The 20,174-nt window shown below is 39.8% G+C and overlaps 1 protein-coding gene across 1 annotated transcript in view; it reads right to left on the reverse strand.

The window, feature by feature from the left end:
• Nucleotides 1–18,272, reverse strand: part of PDGFC (platelet derived growth factor C) — a 124,294-nt gene extending 106,022 nt beyond the window's left edge. The window contains exon 1 of the mRNA XM_042049869.1: nucleotides 17,630–18,272. Coding sequence (XP_041905803.1) covers nucleotides 17,630–17,747 — 118 coding nt within the window. The 5' untranslated portion in view covers nucleotides 17,748–18,272. The remainder of the gene's footprint in view (nucleotides 1–17,629) is intronic.
• Between the last annotated feature and the right edge of the window lie 1,902 nt (nucleotides 18,273–20,174).

The raw sequence follows: 20,174 nt of genomic DNA on the forward strand, positions 1-20,174 counted from the left end.
TATCTTAAAGTATTTTACTACTGGAAAAAGAAAAAATTACTTTTTTGCCTTTAATCCCCCAAACTTCTTTATTTAAACTGAAGTTTACAAAGTGTTAGCTGTAAGTTTCTGAACTGCATACTTGGAAATGTGTAGTTCTCTGGGCAGCTCACAGACAGAGGGAAACACCCCTTCCTGACCATAAAAGGTCCGAGTGCATGTTCTCAAGCGGAAAATGTGTGGGATCTTATTTACAAACGTATAAATACATGCCATTCCTTTGCGCTCACAGGCACAGTTGAAAGCCAGCCAGAAAAGGAAGTACTAGCAACTCCATCTGAGATTTCTATTACATTTCATCTGGCATGGTACCACTTCAGCCTCGATTTTCATAAATGTCTAATTACTGCAGTGAATAAGGCCAGACAATATTACCCAAATACGAATCGCATTTTTCAGTTTGTGCACCAAACATCCATTTCTCTTCATTCCTCCCCCAATACCTTTACAGCCTCCTAAGGCAGAGACAGGAGACCTGAGGAAAAGGCTCAGGAGATCGGTACTGGATGCAGCAGCAACCAAGAAATGAGTATCACAGCACGCAGCTTTTCCCTTGGAAAGGGTTTCCAGCAGACGAGAGCCACTGGTGAGCAGTGTGGCACTGGCACTGTCCTCAGGGACACCAGTCCCTGCTCTTAGCACTGCCCACAGAGAACCAGGCTTGGCTCACTACAGCCTCGACTTAACAGGGTCATCCAAATTCCAGCAGAGCATACATTAGGCTGTTCATGATTGCAGAATTCATTCATTCTCCCAAAATCCATTAGTCTTGAGATCACAGCACTATACTTAACCTTATCTCTTTCTTTTGGCCTCATTACCATTTGATGATATTCAAAATTTACGTATTATTCCATATCTTTAATTACACCTTGCCTTGCCTCCCTTTAATAAAATTGTTTCATCTCGAATACAAAGCACTTCTTTTTGAGTACAATCAACAATATTCTTTCTTGAATTCTCCTCAGCCTAATATTAATTATATAAACTACCTAGCACTAAGTTTTACTTCTTTAAAAATTTCCATATTTACAAGGTAAATTGATAATTCTTAACGAATTTTTTTCTTGGTAAACAGGAGCCATGTCTGACTGAGCTTTGAAATTTTTCTGCCCATAATTCTGTTCCATTTCCCTTCTCTTTCTCAAAGATTTTAGTTCTGTTTTCAAGCCCTAGTTCCTACATTTTCCCCAAGTTAAAAATGAAATTTAACAAATAGACATTCAGTCACATATTCCATGTAAGTATCTCAAAAAATACTGAAACAGATCCAAAGTTGTGTAAAGCTGGGCAACAGAACAACTACATTCTTAGAGATGCAAATGGTAGATAAGAACCTCAAAGTAGTTAATAAAAGGTTGCTCTAATTGCAGGCATTATTGTAAAACAAGAAAATTAAGTGTTTAGAAAGGAATTTATGGGGACCAAAAGCAATTCTGCAATTTGAATTTGGTCAAAACAGTGTTATCCTGCAGCAAGTGACAGATGATCTCAGTCACCATCTCAACCCTCCAGCATGGATGGGGGGAGAGAGAGGCAAAAATATAACAAAACAAGGAACAAAAGCCCTCACAATTACAGAAGAGCCTTCATGCCCCCTCCAGTGCCAATACAGATGGAAGGTGAACACACTGTCTTCAAACCCTCTTTATCTAACACTCTGTATTTCTTTGAAAGCCTACTCAAGTAGTAGCCAAACCTAATTTCAACTAAGATACAAGAACAGAACCTCAACCTTGTGTTTTCAACTGCTCATGCTTTATTACTACCTGAATGATGGCATGATACCAAGAAATATAACTGAAGTGTTACACAGAGACTGTCATTAAATGAAGTCCCTGGCAATATTTTTGCATCAAGGCAGTAATAAAAAGGTCTTCATGATCCTGGAACATTTCTGCAGGTGCTTCAAGAAAGTTGTTGACACTACCTAAAGCCTAATATACAGCTACAGCTTGAAAAGTGTATACCTAAATTACATATAAATACAATTGTTGGAGGTGGCATCTTCATCGTTAGATAACCCTCTGCAGATAGATCAAGATGGTAAAATTTTAAAGCACATTATGAGAAAGCTATGAAAAGAAAACAGAATTATACCTAACCTCAGAAATTAACAACACAGAATTTTTTTTTTCACCTTAAAAAAGACAAGTAGCTATCTGAAGCTATTTATAGAATTATTTTCTGGACATAGTCTCCTTGAATGCAATTGAACTTATTTGAACTAGTATTTGTAAACAGAGGTTTGAATAAGTAGGGAAATATTGTACCTAAAACCAATGTACCAGATACTCTATTTATAAAGGAATAAAATTCAGAAATGCTGAATTACATACAGAAGGCTTCAGTTCTGGAGCAGAAGGAAATTCCAGAGCAAGAAGAATTTTAAGGACAAGGGTACCCACCTTAAAAATAAAACACAAACGTAATTGTCAGAGAATGAAAGTTGTTTCTTTGAATTACATCTTGTTTTCTTACAAACATTCTTAAAATCTGCATAATATTACTACTTTTGCCTTGCTACTGTCATTATTTTTTAAACACAGAATTTATGGAACTGCAAAAGACAGCATCTCTTTGCTGCTGGAGGGAAAGCATTTATTCACATTACCTGGCTAAAAACCATCAATATTTTTCATGGAAAAGAGCTAGAGAAAAATTATTTACCAGATATGGCATTTGATTGTATGCCCTTTTTTTAAACCATCTTTCTTTTGGTGCTTCTCTACCAAAGGTAGCAGTAGCAAACACCTTGGTCCTTTGAGCAAATAATCCCATTGTGTTTATGGGGTGTTCTTTGTTATCAAGTCATCTTGAACAGAAGGACTGATTTTTGTTTCATTCAGTCTTCAGGAACTGCAGCCCAGACAAGTCCAGTAGGATGCAAGATCTTTCCCTCCAGCCCTTCTCTAACTGTGACAGAAAGCAGATGCAAGCTGAGCACTCAAAGCCTAATGCTGACCATTATAAGTGTTATTTCTGCAAAAGGTGATTCCAAGGCTCCAGGGCTGTTCACGGGCAAAGAAATTACCAAAGCTCCTCTTTGTCCTGCATTCCCCATCCATATATAAATACACATCTAACCATTTCTGATCAAAATCTTTCTGGCAGGTGCAAGCTGTTGACTTTTCAAATCAAAAAGCAACCCTTTAACCACTGTCTGGATCATACACTTTTTCCTTAGGGCTCAGCTTATTTTTAAAAAAATTCCAAAATGCACACATACATACACACAAAAAAAAAAAAAAATCAGGAAGATGGGAAGCCTTGAATGTAATTTTATTTCTTCTCAGAAACATTTCAGGCATTATGAAATCATTCTTTGGAAAAGTGCCAGGAATAACAAAACAAAACAACCAAGAAAACAAAACAAATAATAAAAACAAAACAAAACAAAATAAAAATAAGGAAAAAAAAGTAAAACTAGTTGCACTGAATCTATCTTGGCACCAAGGTGCCACTGAGCAGTTTGTTACATTCTCTCTTCTGGCTTTAAGGATCAAGCTCCTAGTGGCAGCATAAGCATGTGCCAGAAAAGTAAGTATATGGATAATTTTCAGAGAGACATATGATTTTCCAATTGTCATTAGGTTTCATTTTTTAAATGCTTAGGTCTTGATTTTTAGAAGTATTATAGTTTCCTCTCGTTTAAAGTAATGACAATTATTGGTACAAAGCTGTCCCTTAAAGCCACACTTACTGATCACATGAAAGAGAAGCAGTTTGAAAGGGCATGTCTGATATTTTAATTTTGGAGCACCAGAAAAAACCACAGTAAAATAGAGATTGCTTATGTTACAAATCCAATATTGATAAAAAGCCTAAGTATCAGCTATTTTATCTGTACTTCATCAGACATATAAATGCTTGCATGACACTGAAGAATATTTTAGCATGAAAAAGCTGTAACAGCTGAAAGAATGTTTCTCTCTTCATTCCCTGGAGATGAACTCTGATTACCATGAAGTGAGAGAGAAAATGGCACAGTATTCATGTTATTCTCTGAAAAAGTAAACTTCTACTCACTTTGATCATTACAAGCTAATAACATAAATACAAAGCCAATGACTTACCAATACTGCCTTGTTACAAGCAAGCCTCAGGACACAGTGAATGAAGCATTAGAACCTTGCCTACCAGAAGTTTATCTGAAGAAAGATCCACCTGTTCAAACCACCAACACCACCATACACACCCTATGTTTTGAGGAACAGTGCTTCAAAAAGAGATGTCAGTAATGCTGAGGACTGAGAATAAACCAAGCCAGTGTTTATGGACTGATCACTGTCTTTGCTGTTTACAGCTTCATGTCCTGTTACAGTGAAAAATCTTCCAAACTCCCCTTTTAAATACCTTCACATGGTGGAAAAATTAGGTGATATCAGTCTAGCAGTATAAAATAAGCTCCTCATGTACAACAGGATGAAAAAAATAATTAATCCCATTTGGTAATCATCAAAGAAGAGCTCCTGTGCTGGAGCCCTTTTGCTCATTCTTCTACTACAGAAATAAAAAAAGATACAGAGAAAACCAGTTTCTATGCAGTGTTGTCCCAGCATCTTGTTTTTTTCTGTTGTTGGCTTTCAACACAGACTTCTTTGACACGTCTGTCTTTACCTCTCAACATTTACCACTTCCTTATGCTTTAATGCATTCAACGTTGTTCAAATGAACTGCAAAAAAGAGCATTTCTCCCTTGCCATAAAGGCAGAAGCATGGGAGGGTTTGTTACAGTTTTTATCAATTTTTTATCAAGAACAGATTTTCATATCTGTCCATCAGTATTTTACTGTAAATGGGGTAGAAATCCTGTTGTTCAGCATACAGCTTGGATTCTCTAGCTTGGTGAGTATAAGAGAGCTATAAAAGAAAATAAAACTCAAAATATGAAAGCATGATTAGCTTTTATCTTTCAAGTACTATTTTACATAAATAAACTTTATTACACTTTAACCATTATTAGTTGGGGTTTTTTCAGATAACAAGTAATTCAGATTCAGTAAATGTTTTTTATAGCTAGACAGGCACAGCCACAGCCGCCACAGCAAGCATGAACACAACTGCTGAACTTTATTTCACATTTAATGGACATAATCAAAAATCTGAAAAAAGTCATCAAGATGCTTCCCTTTTCCAGGCTTTGAATTAATGACAAGGTCTTGATCTTGTAAATGAGCATCACGTAATTTTTTTCATTCTAACTAGATCAAATCACTTCCCAACTTCAATGGAATTCCTCAAACAAGATCAAGCCTATTTGTGTATCTTAGGGAACAACACCGCAATATATCTTTGCATCTTTTACATCTATCCAATCCAAAGTACTGTCAGGAGGGAAGTTCAGGGATTAGAGCTAGTCAGCTAGTAACACACTATTTATAAAAGAAGTATACATACTTAGCACACATAACAAATTGCTAGTAGACATAATAGCATGTGTTATAGCGATTCACAAGTTTAGAACTGCTTCTATGTTAAGGATTTGACTAAAGCAGGGACAGAAGCTAACTAAATGCACGCCGTTATCAAAAATATTATATTACAAGGTATCTTTCAGAGTAGACTTTGAGCTTCAAACTAATGAATATTCTTCAAAACAAAGGAAGAATGTAACTGAAAAAACCAGCTACCTCTGAACATAATTATGTTTTAGTTGACTCTGAAGTCTTAAGTCAGCCAAGGGAATGCGGTAGAAGTAACAATAAAAAATTGTTTTAATAAATTAGTTATTAACAACGAAGTGCTCATTCACTTAAAAAAAATTAAGAGAAAAAGTTTTTTAAAAAGAAAAAGAAGAAAATTTAAAAAGCCAAACAAGAAAACTCCCACATATTCCAGAGCTGGTTTTGGAGATCCTGAAGTAATGCTGGGATATCAGGACTCGGAAACCAACAGCTCCTATATTCTGTATTCAGTAGCAACATCTGGGTACACATGCAAATTCCAAAACCAGATGGTGTGAGCCCTCTGCAGCCACACAGATGAGACATTATCCCTCTGTGGAGCACATAGCTCAATGTGCAGCTTGGATGTGGCTGATGATACACGTTCAACAGCCACTATTGCCTGGAATTAAATGATTTCAAGAACAGTTGACATGTAGAAGAGCAGGGAAGACTCCATTGTTCCCAAAATCAAGAAAATGAAGATAAAATGTAAATATTGTCACGCTATCTAGCATTAGTTGATCTCCACGTAGACATAAAAAACTACTATTTAGACTCTACACATTTTATTGAATGTTTTAGGACCTGTTTAATACATTGATAACCCACTTTGAATTCAGTCAAAATAGTTTTAGCTCCAGTATTCACCACGGCTTGCCCAAGCCAACTTAAAACAAGAGATTCTCATTTTCTGAAAAACTACAGAGAACACATTCTCATCTGAAATGCAAATACTGAACGTAAAGTTACCGAGCACTTCCTAAAACTGAAAAAATCTGAACGGGTCAATCTAGCCCAAGAAACCTCAAGAAACAGAAAGAGAACAAACACACGTTAAGCATCCACATACATAAAAAAGTCAGAACAAACCACACACAAGTGCACAGAACTATACATTTGAATAATTAACAACCATCTACAGAGCAACTGCTCAGCTGGGCTATTAAAACTGTCTGTAAGAAAACTAAGCCTCCCTTCTACAGTGAAATATTTTAAACTGTTTCAGATTAATCAGAACCCTTAACAAGATGTGGGGTTTTTTCTGTAATGAGCAAGAGAAATCAGCTTCATGCAACGGCATTGATCCAACCTGGAAACAGTATTTTTAATAACACATAGAACCCCAAACTTAAAGAGAAGCTAAAATCCCATAAAACCAATGGCCAGTGTTAAATATACCACCAGCACATCATCGTTTCTTTCCTCAATGTGAGAGACTAACTGGGTCCAAATTTTGGTAATGTAACTATGTTAAGTGCAATAAGAATTTGGAAACATTTCACTGCTACTTCATTGGATATTACCACTACACAGTACCTCCACATGCATCTTGACAAATGAGGACAATCAGAGTTTTGTAAGATTCTTGCTGATAAGGCAAGCACATGCTTTAGAAACATGTTTACCTTTCTACTTGACAACTATACAAAACCATCTTTTTCCCCACAAGCAATATGATAATTTTGCAAATCAGGTAGGTATTTAAGTAACAGAGCTCTCTTTACTGGAATACTCTGCTGAGGTGTGGCATTTCTGAGGTGTTAGCTAAGATCAAAGACAACCTCAATGGTCTCTCTTCAGATGAAAATTATTGAACTCAAAATCTATGCCAGTCCCGTTTGGACTCAGCCTAGGACACCCACTTCCCTACACACATACTAGTTCTTGCAGGTACTCAGAACATGTATAAAATAAAGATTCCCAATGAAGGAAACAGAAAAATGGCTGTTCTCAGCATCTTACGCCAATGTTCTTTATAAAGGATCTTAGGCAGATAGGTAAGGATTGCTGAAAGACTCAACTGTCCCAAATTCAATCTCCATTTCAAAAGGAATAGCTACAAGGCTGCACTAGCACTACAGGCAAGTACTTTGTGACTCTTAGAACAGCAAGTACTGTGAGAAATACAGTGAGTGCTTAGCAGAAATTTTTAGAGTATTTAAAGTTTCAGACTCTAGTCTGCCTATAAATATGCAGTGCACCTTGGGCCTGGGATTTTTGAATGACACAAAGAAAAGAAAGCAAGGCCAGCAAGAATCTCTAGCCATATTTTGAAACAATAGGCAAGGTCATATACAATAGTTTCATCTCCTTTTATAGAGATAATGTTTGTTTTGGAGCCATTACTTGTTAGCTCTCAATTAAGAGGTTTTACCTCCCTTTCAGATCCCCTGTAGTTTCACAAGCAACAGAAATGTTGGTAGGTATGAACCTCCCTGTGTAACAACAGACCAACTAAGTAGTAAGACACAGAAGCCTTGAAATACTAAGATAGACCACTTCCCCAAAATTTATTTTTGAAACACAAATTGCAAATAATATACAGATAAACCTTTTACACTTGTGTCTGATGCAACATTCATTTGAAACCCTTTCTGAAGGGCTTTTTGAAACGCTGTGTAACACACACACTTCCCAGGTAACAGCTATTAGTTTCACAGACATTATCAAGCATCTAAGATACATCAACAGTTCATTTATTAGCATTTATTAGCATACAAATAGAGAGCTTCACCCATGTATAGTTCATTATAACTAACTCCAAACTTGTGCTTAGTGAAGTTATTTTCATTCTGAAAGGACCTTCACGCAGATTTTAGTGCATGAAGAGTTATGAAAGGTAGCTGAAGTTGCTTTGGTAGTAACAGAGCAACCACATCTCATGAGAAGGGGAGCATCCTGTCGTAGCTAACTCCAATGTCCCTCCCCCAGACATGAGAAATTGTCCATGCTTAAGGTTACATTTACATCAAAGCAAGTAAATGACCCACAGAATGCATCTTAACATGCAGAAGTCTTAGTTATCATATTTTTCATTCCACTTTCGCTCCTCTCCGACAAGTGATGGAAGTGAGTCAGGAGGGCCTTGTGAGTTGATTCACCACAGATATAATGTTCAGTGCTTCAATGAGATGTGACACAAGTTTCTGTGACTAGCACAGCTTAGCTTGGATCACAGTCGCTGCTGTTCTGTGCAAACCTATTTATGCTAACAGAGCAGAGAGCCAAAACGGTTGCTTTGTAATTAGTTCAGGCATGTTTGAATCCAGAAGGGAAACTCTTTTAGTTGATTTTCCCTGGGAATACTACAAAGTTCCACTACGGCTTCACAGTGTAACCATGCAGATCAAGAAAGGCCCCTCATTCACCTAGAAAAATAACATTTCATAGTACTGAATTGTTCTCCTGCATCTTGGCTTTACTCTGAACGCACTAAAATGTTTGAAAACAGTTTTTCTGAAAATTTGTCATCTGTAGTGTCAAAGGCATTCCTGGCAGAGAAAGAAAATCCTGTTGAGGGCAAAATTCAGTCAAGATGACTGTAAAAACCTAATCCACACCTTTGAATTTGGACTGAATATCCATCACTTAAACATCTTGTAAATGACCCAATTTGTTTACATGGCCCTGTAGCTTTTTATGACTTTTCCATAAAGAAGTTATTACATCCATTCCTTTTATTTTGTTTTAGAGCATTTGAATGAGCCCCAGAACCACAAGCAAGTGAAACAGATTCTCTGCAGATGGAAGTGGCCTCATATAACTCCCCACTACCGGTGAACTAGTCAGAACAACATTTTCAGTTTGGATATGCCATACCTTCACACACAGCAAAAGAATTTCCTGTGCCATATGTCTTTTTTAATGTTTAACTATTGCATAAAATGAGTGCTGGTTTCCTGTCAATCCAAGGAGGAACATGGAGCCCCTAGGACTAATGCCTCAGATTGTTTGGAACAGGGGTGAACGCAGTTGGATGGTTACACAGAGAAGTACACTGGGGGAGAAAAAGTAATAAAATAGAAAATAATAATAACCAAACTTAGATATTCTAACTGCTATCATACAATAGCTCATCCAATTAAGCTCCCTAGATAATAGTTTAGTAAAAGACTGGACAACTGAGTTTTGTGGAAAAGGCTATAACTAAAGATAATTGAAATAAATGATATTATGCATTAGTTCAGAAATAAGCACCTCTTCCAGCTAAGTCACTTTCCCACTTCATGTGCTTTTAAACAAATAATGCTGAAAAAAGAGGCATAGAGAAATCAGGAGCTATGGATTGACAGGGAAGATGTGCTAAGAGCATTTCCAAAACCATTTTTTTCCATGTAAACTACTCTTCAAACATGATACTCCCTGGTATTTTACACACCAGCTTCTTGTTCACAGAAAGTTACCACTTTGCTGATATGTGCCAAACTGAATAATGGTTTAAAGATGCGGAATATTGAAACTACAAAAAGGGCACCACTCCTTTACCTTTTACTGCCTGAACCTAGTTTGAAGCCCATTTATTTGATTACAGAACCAATTCCTTAATTGACTGCAGCATCTAACCCCCTGCTCCCCACCTTCTTACATGATTTATTGCCAATTCATAATAAGAATACTACAGCAGCAGCAATGCAAAAAGGAATTAAATGTACAGAAAACACAAGCAGCATTGTTTCGTTTTCCCAAGACATTCTTTGCTTTTTCTGAGACAGACAGACTTAAGATTTCAAGAAAAGCCACCCAAGGGCAATAAGGAAGTTTAAATCTAGCACTCAAAATCATCGCTGGCTATGCCAGACATTTGCTGAAAGCTAGGAAAACCTTCCCTCTTTTCCTTTAGCAGAACTGTAGTATCATAGGGAACATAATACGATAGGTACCCAACCAACAGCACTGTTCATCTAGAAAACCAAGCACCAAAAAACTAAGACCAAAGATTTTTAATTCCAGCCACAATACTGGGAAGGTGCGTGAACAAAGGAAAGCCTGGGCCTCTCTGCCTTTACCAAGCTTTATTCAGGATGAGTGGTACCCTCCACTTCACATGGAGAAATCAGTGCAACAGTGATCAAACTGAGCCATGCCTGTATGCTGTTTTAATGCAGTTAATAACTAGTTTTAACTAGGTTCAAGGAGAGATTCCAGTGTTTTAGGCTTTCAGGTAATGTAGGAACAGAGGCGATCTTCAGCCTAGAAGAATCTCCTTAAAACATCCATGTTTATAATGATACCTTGAATGAATTTACCATAAAATGGCAAGATAAATGAGTAATTTATGAGGATTAATTCACTAAAAGGCACATTGCTACAGACAAAAAAGGTGTTATTGATTGCAACTTGCAACTCTCATTCTCAGTAGTATAAAAGGATGCCACTTCATGGGAAATAACATTTGAATATTTTCTTATTTCATTTCTCCTTCTGCCTGGATTGGATTGCACTGCAGGGAGGTTAATTTGTCTCCTCTTTCCCCAGCTCCAAACACCTGCATAGGAAAATAGCACATGAATGAGAATAGCCACACAGTGAAATAATAATCCAGTGGCTCAAAAAGACTTAGCTGAACAGCTGAGGAGTTCTTTTAACTTCAGCTGCAGCCAGCTCACATGAGGGTCTAGTCAGCAAAGGTGAAAGCACATTGCCAATGGCTTGGGGGTGGCACACACTCACAGGACTTGTGAGTTCCACAGTGGCAAGAAGCCAAGCAGCCTCCAAACCCAGGGCAAGCACAAGGTCATGCCTACGCAAGGTGAACGCCAAAATCCAAAACCCAAAAGCCAGGGCACGTTCAACAAAGATGGAATAGTTGGAATAGAACTAATTAAGCTCAGAAAAAAGACAGCCCTTGCAAAGCCTAATGCAGAAGGCCTGGAGGAGATCAAGGAATTAGCTGGGCTTTCTCCTTTTGTTTACCCTATTTTTTTAATAGTTCTTATACTCTCTGTAAGACTTTCTCCCAGAGCATCCAGAGTCCTGCCTTTTGTCACCCAGCTGACCAACCAACTGCTGTGGAAACTGATTAAGTTATGAACAATCTATACAGTTATTGTACACATGCTTTGTAAAGATGAAGTACCTTCACACATAAAACTGCTTAGTATGCTGTAGGATCATGAAATTAAACACAAATAGCCCAATGTAACACTGGAGATATGTTTAAAAAAATTTCAGGAGAATGATGTCAAGAAGAGGTGATCAGAAGACAGATGAACCTCAAGGCTAGGATGTCTATGGATGGAGCCAGGAACAAATTTTCCAGGCATTGCCACCTTAAAATAACATCCTATCATCTAAGAAAGCCTCTTCAAAGCACCAATTTATATTTTAGCTTCACAAGAACACATTACGAATTTTCACTTACATACTTGAATAAAACACTTCACATTCAAACACAACCTGAAAAAGTTCTGCCCAAAAGGGAATGGCAAGGCTGAGTAAGTTTTAACATGCAACTAATTTATCAGAAACTCTGAAACAACAAAGCATTCATGGAGACACTAAAGTGCTACTAAAATAACTATGTTTCTATGTTAGCTCTATCCACTTTATGTTCTGTAACTTTTTGTAAGTCCCACTGGTTTCTGCTGAAAGGTTACAACTGTATAGGCCAATTCTTAAGATGCTTACACACCAAGAAGTGTATTTCCCATGGCATGCACTTTGTGACTAAAAAGCAGAGGCATGGCTCTCTGGTAAAGCCAAGAGCTATCTATAAAGCAATTGAAGAGGCTCATTTCCCGATAAGGGAAGTGGGCTTGCTCAGCACATCCTCTTTCTAGTAACCAGAAACTGCCAGACACAGCAAAAACCAAAAACAGCAACTACCCAAAAGAGACAAAACCCCCAAAACCACTGCTATAATGCACAACCACTGCTGTAAGATGTAAATCAGTACTTTGCTATTACATGTTGACTATGTAATAATTAAGACTCAAAGGGTCTGGACAAAGTTATGAAATATAAAAGACATTATGTTTATGTGAAGACAAAGTTCAACATAAGCTCTTTGGTAATATCGCTGTCCCTGTCTCAAGGTATGCCTCATGTTTCTTCTCCATTATAAAACTATGACTGACAGACAAACTAAAACCCCCCAAACAACATGACAAAGCTTTGAAGTCCAATCTGCAAACCTAATAACTACTTAATGCAAAAATAAGATTTTACACTAAATTCCAGTCACAATTCCATTTTACACTAAATTCCTTCCAACCCTAAAATATACATGGGGAGGTTGGAATGACTACATATTTGGGACAAGGAGTAAATGCTCTGTGCTTTTAAAACCCTTACTTTTACCTAACAGAAGAAACTGAGAGGAGCAACAGGACTAAGGGAAAGTCCCAAGCAGCACTCTGCTGAATGGCAAACAATATGGCAGAAGTCAACTACAAACACAAAACCCCCCAGTTTTAAAAACTTTCTTCCCCTCCAATTTATTGTAGTGTTGAACAGCTTCTCTAATTTGCCACAATCTTTTGCTTAAAGTCAAAAGAGGATGTGCTGTAATTCATTATTTTCCAGGAAAACAGCTTTAGAACATTTCAAAACAAGACTTGGACTAAGCAGAAATAGATTTAACTCGAGAAAAATTGCACCACTATCAAGTTTCCCTTTAGATGACACATGCTTATCTATTATACTTCCTTATCTTCTCAAAAGTAAGAATTGCTGCTACCCAGCAGTAGACAATAGGCTGTGCTGGCTCTCTTCAATTTAATACGAGCCAGTGGAAGTGGCATCAAACCACAATAATGTTCAGTTATAAGAGGTAATTTTGCAGTCAAATGACTGCCTTCAAGCAAAAGCAGTGAAATTCCCATCCGTAAGGATTCAATGTGCTGCATCACTTGGACATCCATGCTTTTTTCTGATGTTCAGCCCAAGTTAAAGGAACTTAACCAGAAACTCTTTGCTGCTATGCTGTCCCCCTCCCTGAATAAGCTGTGAGCCCTCTTTGGAGATACACAAATCAGGGAATCCTCTATGTGGTTTACAGTAGGTGTGGCAGGCCACACACATGTTGAGGTGATGAGAGAATCTTCGTCTGGCATTTCAGCTACTCACTCAGTTCCAGCTGCATAGACCAACTTTCCCAAGGATGGTCTGAAACAGGCAAGTTTCGAACTCTGTCTCAAGGGCACAATTTTGGGTTTGGGTTTTTTGAGCTCCATAAATCTTGCCCATTTCAGAAGATTTAAGAAATAGATATGAAGTGTTCAGTTAGTGAAACTTATTTTTAGGGGTTTCCATTCATGCTGAGGAAGAAAAAAAACCGACTTAATTCCTTTTGACATCTTTGAAAAGACAGATCATGACTGACACATTACCTGTGCTGCAGAATTGACAGAAATCAAGTCAGTGCTTCAGTTTTCTAAGATTTACTCTACTTACTGCAGTTCATTCATATTTGAAACTGACCGCAGGAAAATCAGTCTTTCCAGTTGATCCTGGTGAGTTTCTAACAGACCTCACGTTCTCAGCCTTCTGAAGTCATTCAGTCCTACACTTGAAATGTACAGGCCACCTAAGCTGTACACATCATTGCTTATGGCACCCAGTAGTAGTTTTCACATTATGTTCTACAGAGACACTCATATTTCTCATAGAAAACATAACAGCTGATAGCTTAGCAAAATTACTTTAAACATTTATTCCATCTTGTTTTAATGAAGCCAAGAAAACAGATCTTAAATTCTCCTGCCATCTCATGTAATCAAATCCAGATTGATCTAACAACATCACATAAGCAGGTGCACTCGAGACTACCAGAATGCAGTCACTAGAATTAAGTTATTCACAGTACTCAACCTCCCAATAGCTCCCTCAGACACTTCTGAAGCTACTGAAGCTACAGAAGCAGCATGAAGATACTATGTCAAAAACAGCAGCGAAAAGTAGATAGAATTGAAGCAAGAACTGTAACAGAAAGAAGAAAAAAGTAAACCATTCAATTAATCAAATTCAATATATAAGAGATTCAGTTTTCTGATTTAAAAGAAACTGAGGATTCAATTTTTCTTGACTCTTTGCTTCAATATGGAAAAATGGTAATAAATACATCAAAGAGCCATAAGAGAAATGATAAAGCCACCTAAGTGTGAAAAACCCTTCAAAGCATAATCTGTTTTTCAACATGACAAAGAATTGTAGAAATGAAATCCATCCAGATAAATGGGAGCCATCACTACATGCACCATTTACCGCTACTTTACATTCCAGAAAACTGTTGCATAAACTTCTTTGATCCTCCAGATGATTATTTACTCAGTGGAATAAAATAAAAACATTAAAGATAAATAGGATTTTTTCACAGAAATCACATAAAACCCCTTACTGTCAAGAAGAATCACAAATAAAACCTGTTCTTAAAGAAAATCTCACTATAACAGAGGGCAGGCAAATAAAAACGTGGAGGTAGTTTTAAGTGGTTTCAAATGGAGCTACATTGGCCCCACAACAACCAACACACTCAATTTCCAGGAGGTACCAGCAAAATACTGTGTTCTAAAATATTTAATTTAAAATTGCGAAAAAACATTTACACTAGGAAATTACCACCTAAAATAATATTCACTATGCAGCAAAAACAAGAGAGCTTCTTATGCCCACAATTAGCATATAAATTGAGTCAAATTGTAATTTTGAAGTTAATAATGATTTAGTTATTAAATAAGTAAATATCGGTTAATCCTTAAGCACATGCTTACCCTTTGAAACACAAGTAGTCCCACTGAATTAATAACTGGTTACAGGCATCTTCAGCATCACCTTGAAGCAATAGCTTCAGCACCCATGCATGCAGCTGAGTAACACTGTAATCCATTCTACTGCAAAACTTCTTGGCCACTTAGCAGTTTTACAAGTTGAGGACAGAATTTTTATTTGTAGACTGCGTGAGTAAAAAATCTCCCTCTCTCCTGACCAGAGATTATTTGGCATGTGAACAGCAATATCTCATTCTCGTACTCCAGGGAGTTTTAACCTGCCTCTAGCTAAAAGCTATACAATCTTTAGATTGCAGCAGAGTGTAAAAATCACTCTAATTAAATCAAGTAAGAACTGGTTTGACTAGTGTTACTGATCCCCCAAGTAATTAAAATCAGTTAAGAAAAGTTAGAGGTTGGTATTTAGCTATACTTAAATTTGTGGTAATTTTTTTAAGCAAGTTTTGCAACTGAACAACTATAAAGCAAACTTAAAGTAAGCTACAAGAGGAACCTGGATTTTTCTAAGTATAAACTATTATATAATAGAGTTTCAGGGCACCTTTTTTTTTTTTTTTAATAAAAGTTCTCCTGGCTTTGCATTTCTTCTAAGATGTAGTGACTGTATCTTAGGACATGCCAAATTTCATTCCAAATCAGTTGAAGCCTGACCTAAGGCAGCTGCATTTCTGATATATGTGAACAGAATCCAGCTTGTAATGTCACATATACTTACACCTATTTACATCAGTTTTGTTTCTGGGCTGTATGATCTACCTTTTACACTGTTGTGCTCCCGTTGTTGCACCCTGGAGGCCTTTCAGGGCCCAGCTGTGTTATCCTGGAACAAACCTTTTAGAGGAGACTGACAGAATAGCAGGTTTCTTTCCAGTCCTGACAAAGTTAAAGCAAAGCAATGACAATACTCTGTGTGTTGATAAGCTCCATATGCACACCATGCAAATTTAAGAGAAGGCAGCATAACAGCACAAGACATTAGTATATAATTGCCAAGCCCACGCTGTCAAAAACTGGTGCCCTAAAGCCTCCAAACACCAGCTAGGATGGGAAGGGGTAGAAAGTGAGTGATTTCTCACACAGAGCAGATAATTTCCTGTACTGTGCACAAAGTCTGATTGGTTTCCTGTCAGAATACCCCAGTCTCTGAGTCTTTTGATCACTTTCCTCTGGCCCTTCACAGTTGCTCTGATTAGAGATTGATCCCCATGCTGCTCTTTGATCAGCAGCTCTGGCAGTCTGCAGGTGCCATATATCATCACATTAACAGGCCACAGCAGTATTAATCTCCCCCTTTTAAATTTATTAGTGCATTGCATATTCTACCCGTTCATGGAGCACTTGCAGGGGTCTCTGAAACTTTGCTTTCCTTTATAAAATATGTCGTAGAATACTTTTATCTAGGGAGTCCCAAGTTCAAAGTTGAGAGAATTGAATTAGCCTCGAATCTGCGTTTCTGCTTTATTTCATTACAGTTCAGAGAGTTTTGAGAGCTCCCAGCTTGGCCTTTTGTGTTGGTTTGTGCCCAGGGAGAAAGCTTGTTCTAGCTGACATGCTAAGTACTAAATTTTTCAAACACACCCCCGTGCCCCCCTCCGCCCCCCCGCCCCGTACATGAAACACCAGGGTTTCCATGAATGTATGCTAACAGCCTTAATTTTAGATATTCTACAGTAAGTGTGGTTTCATGCAGTATATAACGTTACAGTTTGTAAAGTATTCTTTAAAATGACTTCATAATAGCAGATCAAGAGGAAAGGCGCTTAAAAATCTGAATAATGTAAATCATATGGAGTTCAGAGGCTAAGCAAATTACACACCCCGAAGCTGCCCTTGCTGTATGAAAGGAGTCTTTCTCCAGCTCTGCACAGCCCCAGCCCAGGGGAACTCGCCTTTGAGAGTTTTCTAAACATTTCAGGTACACTTGAAAGTTGAAAGTAATTCTCATTTCCTATGCAGGATTAGCTCGTTTCCAGCCCGTACAAAATACCACTCATTCACGCACAGACACAAAAACCCACCCCCCGAGAGCGAAGTATTTAGGGTACAAAGGTGCGCGGGTCGTTGTTGGTTTTGGGTTGTTAGTTTTTTGTAGCGTTTTCTTTTTTTAGCAGGGCGACGGGGTGGAGGGGAAGGGGACACATTTTGCACCTCCAGTACCATAGAAGAGGGAGCCGCCGGGCTCCCCCCGCGGCCGCCGAAGCGCTGCCCCTTTACCCGGAGCCGGCGGGCAGAGCCCCGCTGCCCCCGCGCCCTCCACCCGCGGGGCCGCGCTCCCTCGGCGGCGCGGGGCTGCCCGCGGGCGGGAGGAGAGGAGACGGGAGGAGAGGAGACGGGAGGAGAGCTCCGCGCCGCCTGGGCGCCCGCCCCCGCCCTGCCCCGGGCTGCGCGGCGGCGGGCGCTGCGGCTCCTTACCGTTCTGCTCCTTGGCGCCGGACAAGGCGAACTTGCTGCTGAGATCGGACTCGGCGACGGCGCCCTGCCTCCGGCCGGCCAGGGCAGATGTCAGCAGGAGCAGCCCGAGGAGGAGCATTGGGCCGGCGGGGCGAGGGGCTCCGGCACAGCAGGCACTGGCGGCGCGGCACCGAGGCCCGGGCGTCTCTCAGCAGCGCCCGGCGCGGGCTGCGCCGCTGGGGAGAAGGCAGCACTGAGCCTGCTCTGGCAGCGGAGAATTGCAGGGTAGTTTCCACATAATCCCATCCAAAACTTTTTCCTAGAGCCCTTTTCTGTGTCTCCAGGTTTTGTTTTCCTTTGGCTTTTTTTTTTTTTTTCCCTCGCTCTCTCTCTTAAGAAAAAAAAAAAAAAAAAAGGATCAAAGGAAAATCTGGACCCAGACCAGCTTCCCAAGGACTAAACAATCCGTGGCCGCGGCGGGAGGGGGTCGGCGGAGCCGGGGCTGGTGCGGGGCCGCCGCGGAGGAGCGCGCACCTGTCAGCCGGCAGCAGCGGCGCGGGGGCGGACGGGGGGCGGGCAGCCCGCGCTCGCACACCAGCGCTTTCCTCGCCCGCAACTCGGCGGCCGCGCTGCCAGCCCGGGCCGTGTCTGCCGACTCCCCCCTCCCTCCCACGCCTGCCGTCCCATCCCGGCGAGGGCGGCACCTGGCGCGGCCGTTTACGCCCCGGGAAGTTGTCGGTGGGAAGAAGGAGGCGAGCGGGGCGGCCCCCGCTGCTGCCCCCTCTCTTGCGGCCAAGTGGCGGCGCAACAGGTACTGGGGAGAGAACCGGGGGGTCTCCCCCTAGCCCCGTCTGCTTCTCGGAGGGGGCTCTATCCGCCGTCTCCCTACCCCCAAGGGGGAACCGAGGTCATCGTGGTCCGGAGTCAGTTTGTGTGTTCGGTAATTAGGGCGAGGTGCTGACTTACCAGTATTTATTTACTGGGTTGTTATTATGGTAATTGGGTTTGTGCTTGAAAACTTGATGCTTGGTTAAACACTTCATCTAAACGATGTCCTTGGTAGTGGGGACTAAAACACTTAGAGGAGGTTTTAAATAGTCTCTTTTTTTTTCTTTGTTTGTTTGGGTTTGTTTGTTTTGTGTTTTTTGTACTAGAAGTTGTTTTGGTTACCCTGAACTGAGACATCTAACAGTTACATAAGCAGATGGAAACACAGGTTCAACTCTTTGTGACTGTCCCTGGCTTGTTGCAATGCCGTGTGGTACTTGGTGAGGTGGTATCCATCTATAAAGCAGACAGGATCGGGTTCCTTTTTGCTGTTTCACCAGAAAGCAGAACTGAGATTATGTCAAGGAGTATTCCCCTATTAATGCTGATGAGGATTAAGAGGACTGATGATGTTCAGCACCCTTATAGATCTTTGCTAGAGATGGCATTTCTAGTTTGCTAGAGGACTTAACTGTGGCTGTGTGGTGGATCTGGGTAAGAAGACTGAACACTAACTGGATACTAGGAGGGCAAAAGAAGCAATTAGGACAAATCTTTGTCTTGACTGAGAGATTTTGGGAGGGTTTCCTAAATTTTTTCCTTCAGCCCTCATAGTTCTTAAGGTGGTTTTGGGGATGGATGGGGGACCTATACGGCCATATATATTTTGGGGGGCCTATATAGCCATGATATGTGCAAGAAACACAAGAGAGAAACTGAGTCTGCATTGCCAGAGTCTTGAGCACACACTACATAAATTTCTTATCCTTTGACCCAGCTCTTTCCATTATATAACTGAGCTGTTTCTTCGCCTCAGCCAAAGTAACCCTTGAGACAGTGATAAACAACCCCTCTGTTCCTAGTAAGTGACATATTTCCAGTAGCAACTGAAAGCTGTCCAGCCAAGTTGGGCTGTGTTCTGAAAAGCAGACTTGGAGCATATCGTAAATAGCAACCCTTCACTTACAGAGCATGAAGACAGAAATGTACTGCACAAAGCAGACTATGTAGTTACTTTTATTATTGTTATCCTTACAATTTTTTTGGCTTCACTGTTGTTATTTTTAAATGGAAATAAAAATAACATGTACAGCGTTCTAGGTCTCCTACCCTGATGATTACAAGCAGTGTTTTTTTAATCAAATAAATGAAGTATTACACTGTAGCTTAACCTTCATTGCCTGAGGATTTAGTGGGATTCTTTGTATTTTGGAATACTGATGGCAAGTTCACTCTGAAAAACATTGGACCTAATGTCTTACACTGTGTACATGAAAAATAAACCATTCATTGAAACATCTAGGCTGCATCAGACCAGGGTTTCATGTGGAGGTGCTGAAGCATGCCCAGAGAAGGGCAAGGGGGCTGGTGAAGGGTCTGGAGCACAAGTCTTATGAGGAGAGGCTGAGAGATCTAGGGTTGTTTAGCTTGGAGAAAAGGAGGCTCGGGGGAGAGACCCTATTGCTCTCTTCAGCTGCCTGAAAGGAGGCTGTAGCAAGGTAGGGGTTGGTCTCTTCTCCCAAGTAACAAGTTGTTGGGGTTTTAGTTTAGTCTTAGTTTTTTTCCTGTTAAAGGAATT

This window comes from Corvus kubaryi, unplaced genomic scaffold (assembly GCF_017639235.1).
Source record: "Corvus kubaryi isolate FWS band 111438036 unplaced genomic scaffold, C.kubaryi_AGA036_p1.0 71, whole genome shotgun sequence".
Taxonomy (NCBI): Eukaryota; Metazoa; Chordata; class Aves; order Passeriformes; family Corvidae; genus Corvus; species Corvus kubaryi.